General features: G+C 57.7%; 1 protein-coding gene across 1 annotated transcript in view; it reads left to right on the forward strand.

Annotated features, from left to right (window-relative positions):
- The window catches only part of SPTBN4 (spectrin beta, non-erythrocytic 4), a 71,427-nt gene extending 57,483 nt beyond the window's left edge, over positions 1–13,944 (forward strand). Inside the window, exons 22-35 of the mRNA XM_045891556.3 lie at positions 267–545; positions 638–768; positions 1,634–1,838; positions 2,235–2,615; positions 3,617–3,861; positions 6,191–6,329; positions 6,427–6,511; positions 6,848–7,044; positions 7,582–8,201; positions 9,206–9,275; positions 9,866–10,158; positions 11,326–11,499; positions 11,645–11,687; positions 12,903–13,944. Coding sequence (XP_045747512.1) covers positions 267–545; positions 638–768; positions 1,634–1,838; positions 2,235–2,615; positions 3,617–3,861; positions 6,191–6,329; positions 6,427–6,511; positions 6,848–7,044; positions 7,582–8,201; positions 9,206–9,275; positions 9,866–10,158; positions 11,326–11,499; positions 11,645–11,687; positions 12,903–13,061 — 3,021 coding nt within the window. The 3' untranslated portion in view covers positions 13,062–13,944. The remainder of the gene's footprint in view (positions 1–266; positions 546–637; positions 769–1,633; positions 1,839–2,234; positions 2,616–3,616; positions 3,862–6,190; positions 6,330–6,426; positions 6,512–6,847; positions 7,045–7,581; positions 8,202–9,205; positions 9,276–9,865; positions 10,159–11,325; positions 11,500–11,644; positions 11,688–12,902) is intronic.
- Positions 13,945–14,168: the final 224 nt, after the last annotated feature.

Genomic DNA, 14,168 nt, shown 5'->3' on the forward strand with positions numbered 1-14,168 from the left:
GTGTCCTGTGTGGCCCCCTTACTAACTGCTTGTTCCCCGGCGATGAACTGCGCCTCTCGGTGCCCGTTTTCCCACCGGCAACATGGGGGTGTGAGCGAGCGAGGAACGGCAAACTGCCTAAGCGGTGCCTAAGGCGGGGGGCGGGGGGCGATCTGCGGCGGCTTCTGATTACGTCGGTGGGCTGTGCGAGTCTCCGAGGCGCCCGAGGCCCCCCGCCGGGCCTTGGAGCGCCCCTCTCCACCCCCACCCCCACCTCCCGCCCCCAGGGCCTGCGGCGGGAGATCCAGGCGCACGGGCCGCGGCTGGAGGAGGTGCTGGAGCGCGCGGGCGCGCTGGCATCGCTGCGCAGCCCGGAGGCGGAGGCCGTGCGCCACGGCCAGGAGCAGCTGCAGGGCGCTTGGGCCGGACTGCGGGAGGCGGCCGAGCGGCGGCAGCAGGTGCTGGACGCCGCCTTCCAGGTGGAGCAGTACTACTTCGACGTGGCCGAGGTGGAGGCGTGGCTGGGCGAGCAGGAGCTGCTCATGATGAGTGAGGACAAGGGCAAGGTGCGCCCGGGCCGGGGGGTGGGGGGGGCCGGGGGGCGCTGGAGCCCGGGGCCGGCCGCTGCCGCCTCATCGCGGGCGCCATGTGCCCCCAGGACGAACAGAGCACCCTGCAGCTGCTCAAGAAGCACCTGCAGCTGGAACAGGGCGTGGAGAACTACGAGGAAAGCATCGCACAGCTGTCGCGCCAGTGCCGGGCGCTGTTGGAGATGGGGCACCCGGACAGGTGGGCGGGAGGGCGGGGTGGGATTGGGGCCGGGGGGGCGGGGCCAGTTCTTAAGGAATGATCCGGAAGGATCTGAAGCTTCACTATTGGAAATTGGGACACAGCCCGAAGTGGACATTGGGGTGGGAGGGGCGCTCACTGCCAAGAGCTGGAGCCTTGGGATTTCAGCGTGTGGGTGGGGCGGCGAATGGAGGGGCAATGCCCAGGGATGGTTGAGAGGGTGGGGCCAGGGGTATTGGGATTTCAGTGTAGGGGTGGGAGGTGATGTCTCAGACTGAGGAGAGAAGGAAGAGCTCAGGACAGGGAAGGGTCCTCTTCCTACCCAGTGTCTGGGAGGACAGAAAAGCTCGGAGTGCTGTGATTGGGCATAGCCTGATACCTCCCGGGTGGCCAGGCATGGGGCCTCCCTGAGGCCAGGAGTAGGGGCCATATCTGGGAGTCCTGGGCTAGGGGTGAGACCTGAGAGAGGGCACAGGGCTAGACCTCTGTCCTCCAGAGCCAGGAGACGGCCTGGAGGTGAGGTGGGTTGGCTGGGGACCCACGTAGGGAGTCAGCAGCCCCACCCAGGTCCCTGGAGGGGCGGGGAGAGGGACCACAGAGAGGCTGGGGGAAGAGGGAGCAGTGAACTTGTCAAGCTTAGGGAAGCAAAGTTTTTCCCGGAGTGCTCAGCTGCAAGTATTGGGTTCACTGAATCCAAGCCTTGCAGAAAACAGAGGCCCCGGCGAAGGAGTCTGAGCAGATACTACTCCGGCTGAAGGTTCAGAGGACACACAGCCTTGCCCCGAGAGGGGGGTGTCAGGGGGTCACAGCTCTGTCCTGGAAGTCTCAGGGGGCTCTGCCCCTGCCCCTCCCTGTCCCCCATCAGCGAGCAGATCAGCCGGCGGCAGTCTCAAGTGGACCGTCTGTACGTGGCGCTCAAAGAACTGGGGGAGGAGCGCAGGGTGGGCCTGGAGCAGCAATACTGGCTGTACCAGCTCAGCCGCCAGGTGGACGAGCTCGAGCACTGGATCGCCGAGAAGGAGGTGGTGGCTGGCTCGCCTGAGCTCGGCCAAGACCTCGAGCACGTCACGGTGAGCGTCGTTGGTAATACTATGGGTACCGGTGGCTACTGTGTATGCTACTAAGGTTCTCCGGGCCTCGGTTTCCCTAGCTGTAATGTGAGGATAACAACAGCCCCCACCGCCTGGCTCTTCTGTGAGCCCGAAGAGTCGCCCTAGCGTAAAGCGCTTAGGACAATACTCAGCACACACAGTGCCTAACAGAGGAAGTGTTAGTTGCTATCATCTGGTTGTTTGCTTGTTGTTGCTGTGATCGCTACAGAGTAAGTGCTCCTGTAGGGTTAGGTATTACTTTTCATCATGCCGGTCATCGCCAGCATGATTATTGTTACTCTTACCTGCTACAAGATGGACTGGAGGGGGCTTGTGTGCGCAGGACCTTTGCCCATGCCGTATTCCCGGGGGCAGGTGCTGCAGGAGAAATTCTCAGAGTTCGCCAATGAGACGGGCACTGCAGGGCGGGAGCGGCTGGCGGCCGTGAACCAGATGGTGGATGAGCTGATTGAGTGCGGCCACACGGCGGCGGCCACCATGGCCGAGTGGAAGGACGGGCTGAACGAGGCCTGGGCTGAGCTGCTGGAGCTTATGGGCACTCGGGCCCAGCTGCTGGCTGCCTCTCGGGAGCTGCATAAGTTCTTCAGCGATGCCCGAGAGCTTCAGGGACAGATTGAGGAGAAGCGGAGGCGACTGCCCCGCCTGACCGCCCCGCCTGAGCCGAGACCCAGCGCCAGTTCCATGCAGCGGACCCTGCGCGCCTTTGAGCATGACCTGCAGCTCCTCGTGTCCCAGGTGGGCAGGTGGGAGGGCCTGGACAGCGTGGCCAAGGTGTGTTGGGCAGCAGAGCAGGCAAAAATGTGGCTGTAGAGCGGGTGGAAATTAGACAGTGGAGCAGGTGAAAACAGACCAGGGAACAGGCAGAAGCGAGATGATGGGGCAGGTAGAAAACCCACTGATTGCACGGTGCCTAGAAGTCAGACAGTGTCCAGAAAAGGTGGCGGAGTATGTCTGATAGAAATGAGACAGTGTTTCCAGTGGAGACTGGGCAGGGGTTCTCCTAGAAACTGTGAAGGGAATCTTACCCAAACCCAGATGGAGAGCCTAAAGGAAATTTCAGAGGCTTCAGAGAAATTTGGCGGTGAGGCAGATAGAAATTAGATAGCAGGTCTCTGATGGAAATCATATGACTTTCCTGCAAGAAATTTGATGGGGGTGGAAAGTAATGGACACGGCAACAGAGCTAATAGAAATCAGGCTGTGGATCTGACAGGAATTGGGAGGCGGATCTGAGAAATCAGATGAAAATGAGGCTGTGGGCGTAATAGAACTCCCACGGCCGAGGGAAATTGGGCTTCCGGTCCAGCGGACGGCAGAAACAGGACAGTCATCTTTATGTGAACCATCCAGATGACTGTTAGGAATCAGGCAGAGAGATTGATAGTGATTAGGTGGTGGATCTGATAGAAAGAGGGCGGTCACTCCAAAAGAAATCAGGCGGTTGAACCAGTAGAGAGTGAGCAGTGGGTCTGCTAGAACTCACGTGGCAGAACCAATAGAAATTGAGCAGGAGACCCAATAGGAACTGAGTAGCCATTCTGAAGGAAATTGGGCGGTAGGTAGCGATAAGAGGGACACAGTTGTGGGATCATGAGGGTGCGGGTTCCTGGCACCCAGCCAGCCGATTGAAGGAGGGCGGAACCTGGACCCCATGGAGGGACCCCCCTGATGGGGGAAGAAGGGCAGAGCCTGGACCCCATGGAGGGCCCCAGGGCTGGACCTGGCATCCCCCGCAGGTGCGGCAGCTCCAGGAGGGGGCAGCCCAGCTGCGGACGGTGTATGCCGGGGAGCACGCAGAGGCCATTGCCAGCCGGGAGCAGGAGGTGCTGCAGGGCTGGAAGGAACTGCTGACCGCCTGTGAGGACGCCCGCCTGCATGTCAGCTCCACGGCCGATGCCCTGCGATTCCACAGCCAGGCCCGTGACCTGCTCTCCTGGATGGATGGCATCGCCAGCCAGATCGGGGCAGCCGACAAGCCCAGGTGCCGCTCCTCCCCCCTCGAGCTTCCTACCTGCCGCCTCCAGCCCATCAGCTGCCCCCTTCCCATGACAAATCACAATAGCCAATAACTGGGTGGCACCTGGGTGGCAGGCACTGTACTAAATGCTTCATGTGTGTTAGGACCCCTTGTCAGGTCTGGCCTTGGTGACTCAGAGCGCAGGGCATCCTGCCTTCTGGTCTTCCCAGTTGCCCACCACTGCCCTCCCCGTGGGATGGGTTGCAGCCAGGATAGGGACAGCGACGTGTGGGACTGTATTTGTGGCTTAACCTAGTGGGTAGTGGGCACTAATGAAGTGATGGTGAGTTGGGTGAAGTTTTGGGGGAAGGGTTTTCCAGGTGGAGGGATCAGCAAGTGCAAAGACCCTGAGGTAGATTGTGGTCATGCGTGTTTGAGGAAGAGCCAGACCATCATTATGGCTGGACGGAGTGAGTGAGGTGGGGGAGTTAGCGGAAGGTCACTCCAGATGCCCTGTGGCAAAGAGTAAGGAGAGCAAAGGGTAGAAATAGGTGGACCAGGAGGCCGCTGCTATATCCAGGTGAGAGGTGGGGGTGGCTTGGTCTAGTGTGATGGTTGTAGAGATGGGGAGAAGTGATTTATCTTAGGGATTAACATCTTTTCATTACGAAAAATTTCAAATATACCCAGAAGTAGCAGTAACAGTTAGTGACCCCCCCCCATGTGGAGAGTAAACAGCCATCAACATCTGGCCCATCCTCTTTCATCTGTATGCTCCCCGCTTCCCGACTCCCCCACCACCCCTTGCTGAGTTTTTTTTTTTTAAGATTTTATTTATTTATTTGACAGAGAGAGACACAGCAAGAGAGGGAACACAAACAGGGGGAGTGGGAGAGGGAGAAGCAGGCTTCCCGCAGAGCAGGGAGCCGGATGTGGGGCTCGATCCCAGGACTGTAGGATCATGACCTGAGCCAAAGGCAGACGCTTAATGACTGAGCCACCCAGGCACCCCTCACTGAGTTCTTTTCTTTTATTTTTTAAAGATTTTTATTTATTTGAGAGAGAGAGAGAGAGAAAGAGAGAGAGCATGAGAAGGGGGAGGGTCAGAGGGAGAAGCAGATTCCCTGCTGAGCAGGGAGCCTGATGTAGGACTCGATCCTGGGACTCCATGATCATGACCTGAGCTGAAGGCAGTCGCTTAACCAACTGAGCCACCCAAGCACCCCTCACTGAGTTCTTTTAAAACAAAATCTCAGGTTTCACATCATTTTGCAGGGTGTTTTAAAGTTATAAATGTCCAGTGTGACTGATGGATTAGCTTCAGGAGCTGAGAGAAAAAAAAAAAGAGGAGTTATGGATGTATGATGGGTGAATTTACTGAGATGGAGAACTTCAGGGGAGGACACTTTTAGGAAATAGGAGAGAATCAGAGAGATCATTCTAGACATACCAAGTCATAGGTAGGCATCATTATAAGGCGGGACCTTCAGAAATAAGTTTGGACCAAAGGAAAAGAAAAAAGTTTGGATGTATTAGGTCTTATAAGGTGATACTTGCTGCCTAGTGGGACCTTCAGAAATTTGGGATTTGTTTCGGACATATGATAGCTGAGAACAGTCCAATGGTTATATAATGCAAGCCATAAATGTGAGCCACATACAGAATTTAAGATTTTCTTGTAACGGCATCAAAAAAAGTACAAAGAAGCAAGTGAAAATTAATTTTAGTAATTCATTTTGTTTAACCCTGTATGCCCCAAATATTATCACTTCAACATGTAGTCAAAATTAAAATTACTGAGGGGCGCCTGGCCGGCTCAGTCGGTAGAGCATGTGACTCTTGATCTTGGAGTCATGAGTTCAAGCCCCCCGTTGGGGGTAGAGTTTACTTTAAAAAAAAATTTTAAATATTTTTTAAAAATAAAAGTATCGAGATATTTTACCGTCCTCAAAATATGGTGTGTACTTTACATTTCCACACTAGTTCAGACTAGCCACATTTCAAGTGCTGTGTTGCTTACCCATGTCTCGTGGCTACCTACCATTTGGATAGCACAGACGTAGAATGTTCAGATCACTGACTAGTGGAGCCTTCAGACATATGGCTTTAAAAAAAAATTAGGAAAAAAAAATGGACCTTGAAATCTGAGGCTAGAATCATCAAAGTGTGACATTCTAGCACCTTGGAAAAAGTTGGAATCACTGAGTCAGTGAAGAAACTTGGGCCCTCAGAGCCTGGTCTGAGAAGGTGGGTGTCATGTCCCAAGATGCTCAGGAATTGGGGCTCCTCGGGAGTTGCATCTGTCAGGGCGGCTACCTGAGACTCAGATTCCCACCCCTGGCCACCACCGTAGGGACGTGTCGTCAGTAGAGGTGCTCATGAACTACCACCAGGGCCTGAAGACGGAGCTGGAGGCCCGGGTGCCCGAGCTGACAGCCTGCCAGGAGCTGGGGCGCTCTCTGCTGCTCAACAAGAGTGCCATGGCTGATGAGGTGGGAAGGGGCACCGCCGGGGGTCCCCCTCTGCCCTCCGTGCCCACTGCGGTGGGAGCCGCCCTTGACGCCTTTCCTACCCGTGCGCCACTCCCAGATCCAGGCACAGCTGGACAGGCTGGGAACCAGGAAGGAAGAGGTGTCAGACAAGTGGGACCGCCATTGGGAATGGCTGCAGCAGAGTGAGTGGTGGCCCAGACACACGGGGCTCAAGGGCACAGGGACGCGCTCCCGCGTGTTTAGAAAGGCCCGGAGGGTGACGCAGCATGCAGGTGCCCTGCACCAAACATGAAGGCCTGGGAGGGTGGACAGGAGGACTGCCTTGCCATTGAATCCTGGTGGCAGACACCTAGGGGAGAAGCCGGGGCCCTCAGAGATACGCCCAGCCCCCCTCAGAGTGGTCAGGGCTGGGAGACAGGAAGCCGGAGGGCGTGGAGGGCCAGAGAAAACAGCCAGCGCCCTGTGAAGGGCCTGCAGGTGCCGCCCCCATCACTCTTACCCCCAGTGTCTCCCCTCAGTGCTGGAAGTGCACCAATTTGCCCAGGAGGCCGTGGTGGCCGATGCCTGGCTGACCGCCCAAGAGCCGGTCCTGCAGAGCCGGGAGCTGGGCAGCAGCGTGGACGAGGTGGAGCAGCTTATCCGGAGACACGAGGCATTCCGCAAAGCGGCTGCCGCCTGGGAAGAAAGGTTCAGCTCCCTGCGGCGCCTGACCACGGTCAGCACCCCAGACCCTGCCCCAGCCACCCCCACACCCAGCCCTCTGTGTGAGACAGACAGACTCAGCACTGTGTTGAGACTGATCCTTACTGGGCTCCCAGTCCAGTGGGGGAAAAGGGAACAGCCCTGTCACCAGACAGTGACAGCCCAGGGCTAGGATGAGGGAAACACAAGGGGCTGTGGGGGAGCCCAGAAGCGCTTGTCCTGGCTTAGGGGGCTCTGATCTGAGACTTGAAGAATGAGGAGAGAGGTCCTGGGTTGGGGGGACATTCAGGAAGGAGGCAATGGGGGTCAGAAAGGCACCTAGAGAAAGTGATGATTTAGCCTATTCTTAAAAGAACACTAAATGCCAAGGAAAATAGGAAGTAAGTTTCCAGCAGGGGAAAGCATGGGCTCAGGCCTGCACAACCTTGCTTTTTCAATAATAGAAACTACTAAACTGAGCGGGGGAGGCAGACGACCCAGAGGCGTCTTCCCAGACCCCCCCCCCACACACACACGCCCCTCTACCTGACCCTGGCCCCTCCGTTCCCAGATAGAGAAACTCAAGGCGGAACAGAGCAAGCAGCCCCCCACGCCCCTGCTGGGGCGCAAGTTCTTTGGAGACCCCACGGAACTGGCGGCCAAGGCAGCGCCCCTCCTGCGGCCAGGGGGCTATGAGAGGGGCTTGGAGCCCCTGGCTCGCCGGGCCTCGGACACACTGTCGGCGGAGGTGCGGACCCGGGTGGGGTACGTGCGCCAGGAGCTCAAGCCCGAGCGCCTCCAGCCGCGCATCGACCGGCTGCCGGAGATCCCGGGGAGGGTGGAGCCCCCGGCCCCGCCGGCCGCACCAGAGGATGCGGCGGAGACCCCCGGGGCCCTCGCGGCAGCGGAGCAAGTCCGGCCGCGGCCAGAGCGCCAGGAGTCAGCTGACCGCACGGAGGAGCTGCCCAGGAGGCGGCGACCGGAGCGGCAGGAATCGGCCGATCAATCCGAGGAGGCTGCGCGGAGGCGGCGGGCAGAGCGGCAGGAGTCTGCGGAGCACGAGGCGGCACATAGCCTCACCCTGGGCCGCTACGAGCAGATGGAGCGGCGGCGCGAGCGGCGGGAGCGGCGGTTGGAGAGGCAGGAGTCCAGCGAACAGGAGACGCCGACCAGAGGAGAGCTGGCCAAGGGGTGAGGCCCCCGTGTGCCCGGGGAGTGAGGGAAAGGGGACGCAAAGAGTTCCTGGAGCCACGCAGGCCCAGTGGGGAGGGCGTCCAAGGCTCAGAACTGCTTAAGATACTGTCCTGGTACCCGTTTTGCAGAGGGGTAAGCTGGGGCTGAAAGAGGTTAGGAGAGGTACCTCTTGTCCCACAGCTAGGTGGCCTGGGCAGGAATTTTGTCCCCTCTGTCCCGCAGTTTCTCTACTGGGCTAGTGGTGGAACCATCTTCTCCCTGATCAGATGTAAGACCCTTTATCGCAGTCTCAACCTTATAAACCCAGGAGGCTTCTGTCATCTCCATTTTGTGGATGGGGACCCTAAGGCTCAGAAAGGGCAAATCACTCAGTTTGGATGAAGCAGGACTGGAACCCAGGCCTTGCAGACCTCAGTGTTAACCAGAGTGTGAGGAGCAGATTGATCCAATCAGCTGCATCCCCAGAAAGAGGCCTTGGTTCAAATAGGTTTGGAGACAATGACTTCTTGACTCCTTTTTAATTTTGTATATCATGAACAGTTGCTGAGTCCCCATTCATGTGTGGTTTGTGCTAGGGACAGCAGTGACCAAACCAGCCTCAGCCCTGCTTTCATGGAGATCCCAGTCCAGCGGGGGAAACAGACTTGTCACTTGATAGTGATGACCCAGAATGATCGGGGCCAGGATAGGGCAAGTCCAGGGGGTTTGGGAGCTCAGGGGGTGGGTGGAAAAAGGCAGTATAATGTTCAAAGGCTTGAAGGCACCAGTCTGCATTTTTCTCTGGTTAAAACTCAAAGGAAAGGTTCTGTCCTCCATTCAGCAGACATGTCATGTCCCAAGTACCTATGGTGTGTAAGGCATGCATCTCAGAAAGGCAACTGCAGAAGTGGACAGGGACCTGACATCTCAGGCTAAGAGGTGGAGGCTCCTCCAGCCAACCAGGCTGGTCCCTGGGAGAGGGCACCCCAGTTCCATTGGGTCTTTCGGCCTCCCCCTCCCAGGAAGGCCACCCTGGCTGACATTGTGGAGCAGCTGCAGGAGAAAGAAGCAGGCCCAGGGCTCCCTGTTGGGGTAAGTTGAGCCTCAGAATGGGTGGGGGTATGGGGAACCCTCTCCTCAGGAGCAGGAACCAGGACCCAGAAACACCAATGCCCAGCCCTGCTTCCCCCGGATCTGAACCCTGTAGAAACTCTCAGGGGATGCTGGAGAGGTCCCCCAGATGCCTCCCACAATCTGAAAATTTCTCCTTTAGAAAGATAAGGCCACCAGCCTAAGGAGACTCCTACCCCCTCTACACACAGACTCCACACTCTTCCCACATCTGTCCTGGGGTCTCAGATATCCTCACAGACAGACAGACACACACACACAGAAGTCCCAGATTCCTCCTACAACAGTTCGGACACCAACCTGCCTGCACCCCCACCTCCGTAGAGCTAGCGCTTTCCTCCCCAAGATCGAGAGCGATTCCAAACCTAGGAATCCTGACAGTCTCACTCCCAACACCGATGGGGCCCCTAAAAGTTAAGCCTCCAGCCCTGAGGTCCCCCCATACTCGCCTCCAAGACAGATGGGACCCCCAGACCCGTGAGTCCCCCAGACAGATGGCCCCAACAGCCCCCCTATGGACAGCACCCCTCTCCCCCCCTCCCTTCACACAGCCGTCGCTGCCTCAGCCTCGCGAGCTTCCCCCAGGCCGCCTGCCCAACGGGCTTGAGCCGCCCGAGCGGACACCTCGGCCGGACCGGCCGCGGGCGCGGGACCGGCCCAAGCCGCGACGGCGGCCGCGGCCCAGAGAGGGTGGTGAGGGCGGGGGAAGCCGGCGCTCGCGCTCCGCCCCGGCCCAGGGCGGCTCCGCCCCCGCGCCTCCGCCACCGCCCACTCACACAGTGCAGCACGAGGGCTTCCTGCTGCGCAAGCGCGAGCTCGACGCTAACCGCAAGTCGTCCAACCGGTGAGCGTGTGGGCGGGGTTTTGGAAGGCGGGTTCCAAGCTCAGAGTATCCAATAAGTGAATAGCTGGGGCCTGAGGAGGGGGGGGTGGTACTAAATTTCAGGGAATCCAACGGGTGGCGGGAGTAGGCGGGACCTGAAAAGGGGCGGGGTTTAACATCAAAGACTCAAATCTGTAAACTGGAGGAGCGGGACCTAAACTTAGTGTGTCCATTGGGCGAGGGGGTGGCGCTTAGGTGGGAGCCGGGTCGGAAGAAAATGTTCCGAGTGCAAATAAGTTGCAAATCCAAACTCATAGCAATCAGTTCAGGAGTTAACTAGAGCTAAGAGCCAGTTGGACATGGGGTCCGGTCTACAGGGTTCCAGTGGCTTGTGAGGTGGAGCGTGGAGAGGTCATGCAACCAATGAATGGGGTGGGTCCTCCGGGTTTCAAATTGTTGCTGGGGTGGGCGGGAGAGGTCCGAAAAAGGGCAGAGCCCGAGCCCGAGGTCTGAGGTGGGGGGCACATATAGGGGTCCAAAGAGTGATGTGCTTACTCTTGGAGTGAGGCTCATGGTTGTCCAATTGCTCCAATTGGGAGGCAGAATCTGGGGAGAGGTGGAGCCAAAAAGGGAAGCGTTGGCCAATGAGCAGAGTGAGGCCTAGACCCAAGATATTATGTGAAATGGGCAAGACAGGTTGAGATTTTGCCTTGAGGCAGTCTTTCTTCCTTGCGGTGAGGCCAAGGTGGTAATAAAGGGGCACCTAGGGTGTATTTCACTCTTGAGAGACTTCCTCCTCCACTGAGGCTTTGGCTGAATGGGGAGATAGGAAGACACTGGACCAACAGATCTCCTTTCAGGGGATTCCATGGTGGGTGGAGGAGGGGCAAGGAATATGCCCAAGCAAAGGCTTATGTAGAAGACCGCTTAAGTCTTGCCTTCAGGAAATTGAGCAAGGGGTAGGGGGATATGGAAGGGCAACCCCAGCAGGCTTGGAACCGAGAGTCTTAGATTCTCCCCTCAGCTCAGGAACAGCCATTAAGGAAGAGCACCCCAGACATAGGGCCCAACTAGGACAAAGGCCCAGAGGAAGGAAGGGTCAGGCCTTTTCAGCCATGAAGGGTGTTAATGAAGAGTTCCCAGGCAGAGTGCTATGACTCTGCCTTGAGCCCCATATCGTCGCCCCAGGTCGTGGGTGAGCCTGTACTGCGTGCTCAGCAAGGGGGAGCTGGGCTTCTACAAGGACGCCAAGGGCCCGGCGTCTGGGGGCACACACGGCGGGGAGCCACTGCTCAGCCTGCACAAGGCCACCAGCGAGGTGGCTAGTGACTACAAGAAAAAGAAGCACGTCTTCAAGCTCCAGTGAGCCCCCCAATGGGCAAGAGGGAGGGATCCTAGGCCCAACTTCCCCCTCCCAGCAATACCCTGCTCCCCTGGAGGCTTGTTGGTGGACGGGTGGGCCGGGCCCCTGCCCCAGATTCCCCAAGTCCTGTGTCCCCTCCTACAGGACCCAGGATGGCAGCGAGTTTTTGCTCCAGGCTAAAGATGAGGTGAGATCTGGTCCTTTCTCTCCCCTGTCCGGACCTCAAGAATTACCTGGCTAGCTGGTTCCTGGCCCAGAGCGGTGGAGCTGTGAGCCAGAAACACAAGCCAGAGTCACCAGGCTGTGATGGGAAAGCCCACTGGCGTGAGATCACAGAGGAAGTTCCTAACTTATGGGGGGGGAGGGGAGGAGGGGCAGGGATCAGGAGGGCTGCCTGGAGGCCCCAGGACAATGTCCAACCTCCTTGCCTTGGCCTCTGGGATGACACTGGAAAGATAAGAGGTGGGAGTTAGCTAAAAAGGGATGATAGAGGCAGAGAGAACTGCCAAGTGCAGAGAACCAGAGGTGTGGAAACGCAAAACATTAACTGTGCTGGTGGAGGGTTCAAGGAGGAAGGATCCCAGAAAGGTTCCCAGGGGCTGGATCTCAGAGCGCTGTGGGCCATTTGGAGGAGGTTGGAGTTTGTCCTGAAGGCACTGGGGAGCCATGGCAGACTTTTGAGCAAGATTGGGGGTGCTGGAGATTACAGCGATGTGTAAGAAAGATCCTTTGGCAACAATGTGCAGGGTAGACTGGGGGGACGAAGAGGGGAGGTGTGGAGCCCAGGAGGCAACCAGGACAGGGACCCACGTGGGAAAGTACAAGGCTGGACCCCAGCTGGCCTGTGGGAGGAGAGGGGGTGGCTGAGGGTGAACCTTGGACTGGGGCTAAGGGGAGGGGTCGGGGAGGAGAAGCAGGCGTGGTGGGGGTTTAAAGAGATGTTGAAAATAATGCTTGTTATCTCATTCATCCTTACAAGAGGCTCTGGAGTAGGCCTGTATTCTCTCCATGTCTTATTTTCAAAATGGGGATAAAAATAGTTTTCCATTCTAGAGTTCTTGTGAGAAGTAAGTAAGTTGATACATACAGAGCCACTTCCGTGGCCTGGTGAATGTCAGTGCTCTATAAACGTCTGCTGATGTTACTGGTTTTTTGTTGTTGTTTATCTCTATAGTGGGAATTTGATATAATCCTGTTGCATAGGACTAAGTGAACTAACCCGAAGAAGCACTTAGAACAGAGCTTGGAACATACTAAGGGCTATGTAACTGTTTGCATTATTATTATTAACCCATTTAAGATCGGGAAGCTGAACTTCAGAGGGCAGTCCAGTTGCAGGCTCATCTCTTACACAGCCTCTCTTCTTCCAAATCCGGACTCTGTGCCCTGTTTCTCTCTCCAGGAGGAGATGAACGGCTGGCTGGAGGCTGTGGCCGCTTCCGTGGGAGAACACGCGGAGATCGCCCGCTGGGGACAGACACTACCCACCACGTCCTCTACAGACGAGGGCAACCCCAAGCGAGAGGCGGGGGAGCGCAGGGCCAGCGGGCGCCGGAAGTGACTTCCCAGCCCCTGGGCCTGACACACATCCCCGCCCCTTCTCTCCGCACTATGGGCACAAAGACACTTTCTCTTCCGCAGGGGCGGGAGCCCCTGGTTCCACCGCCACTGCGGACGCGCCAAGATGGGCACTGGAAAGGAGGGGACTTCTGCACTCCAGGAAGTGGTGGGGGGATTGCTGCCCCTATAGCCATATCTCGGCCCCTTCCTGCTCGCCACCCCACCCCAGGTGCTGGGGCTCCATTATTTTTATGCAATAACTGAGTTGGGGGGGGCGGGTAAAGGGGCCAGCTGAGCCAAGCCCCCTGCCCGGATCTCCAGATCTTGCCCCAAGAAGCTGGGGTGGTAAGGGGCGATAATTCCTGCCCCCCCTCTCCGCCCTAGGGATGGGCACGGGGCCGCTGGTGAGGTCCCCTGGACCATCCAGGGTGCTAGGGGGTGGGGAGGGGACGCCTCCTCCCCGCCTTTACCTCACTTCCAATGCTGCCTTGATCTCTGTCTGGGAAGGTGGAATGAGGGGGCCTTGGCCCCTACACTCCGCCGTCTCAGAGCCATGCGGTTAATTCCTGAGTTTATTTTTGCAAAACGTCGACCTCCTCCTCCCCCGCCCCGCATCCGCGAAGGCTTTTAATGGGAGGGGCGTCAAAGCTCAAAACTGTCTTCCTCTCTCCTCCCCCCTCCAGCTGTAAATGCCACTTTGTGAGGGGAGGGGCGAGGGGAAGCCCTCCCCCCCCTGCATGCTTCTGGCAGGAGCACCTCCCTAGGGAGTGGGGGAACCGGGTTGTGGGCAGCCCCCATGGCCGCCTGGAGGAGCCGCTGGGGCCCGGGGATGTGGGGCGGTGTGGCAGGCGCACACTGTATGTACCTATAATAAATCCTTTGGCTTTGACGGTCTATGCCTGTTTTTTCGCGTTTCATGGGCTGCGCCTGGGAGGATGTGTGGGGCGGGGTGGAGGGGGCGGCGCAGGGAAAGACTGTGGCTGCCTAGAACATTTAGATGTCCTCTCGGTGTGTACTAATTTCGGGATCTAAACACATGTCCCCGATGAAACACCTAGATTCTATTCTTAAAATGGGAACCAGGAGGATAGAGGAGTTTCGCTAGCCC

This window comes from Mirounga angustirostris, unplaced genomic scaffold (genome assembly GCF_029215605.1).
Source record: "Mirounga angustirostris isolate CCGP_5_RB_7025 unplaced genomic scaffold, mMirAng1.0.hap1 SCAF_16, whole genome shotgun sequence".
In the NCBI taxonomy this organism is placed as follows: domain Eukaryota; kingdom Metazoa; phylum Chordata; class Mammalia; order Carnivora; family Phocidae; genus Mirounga; species Mirounga angustirostris.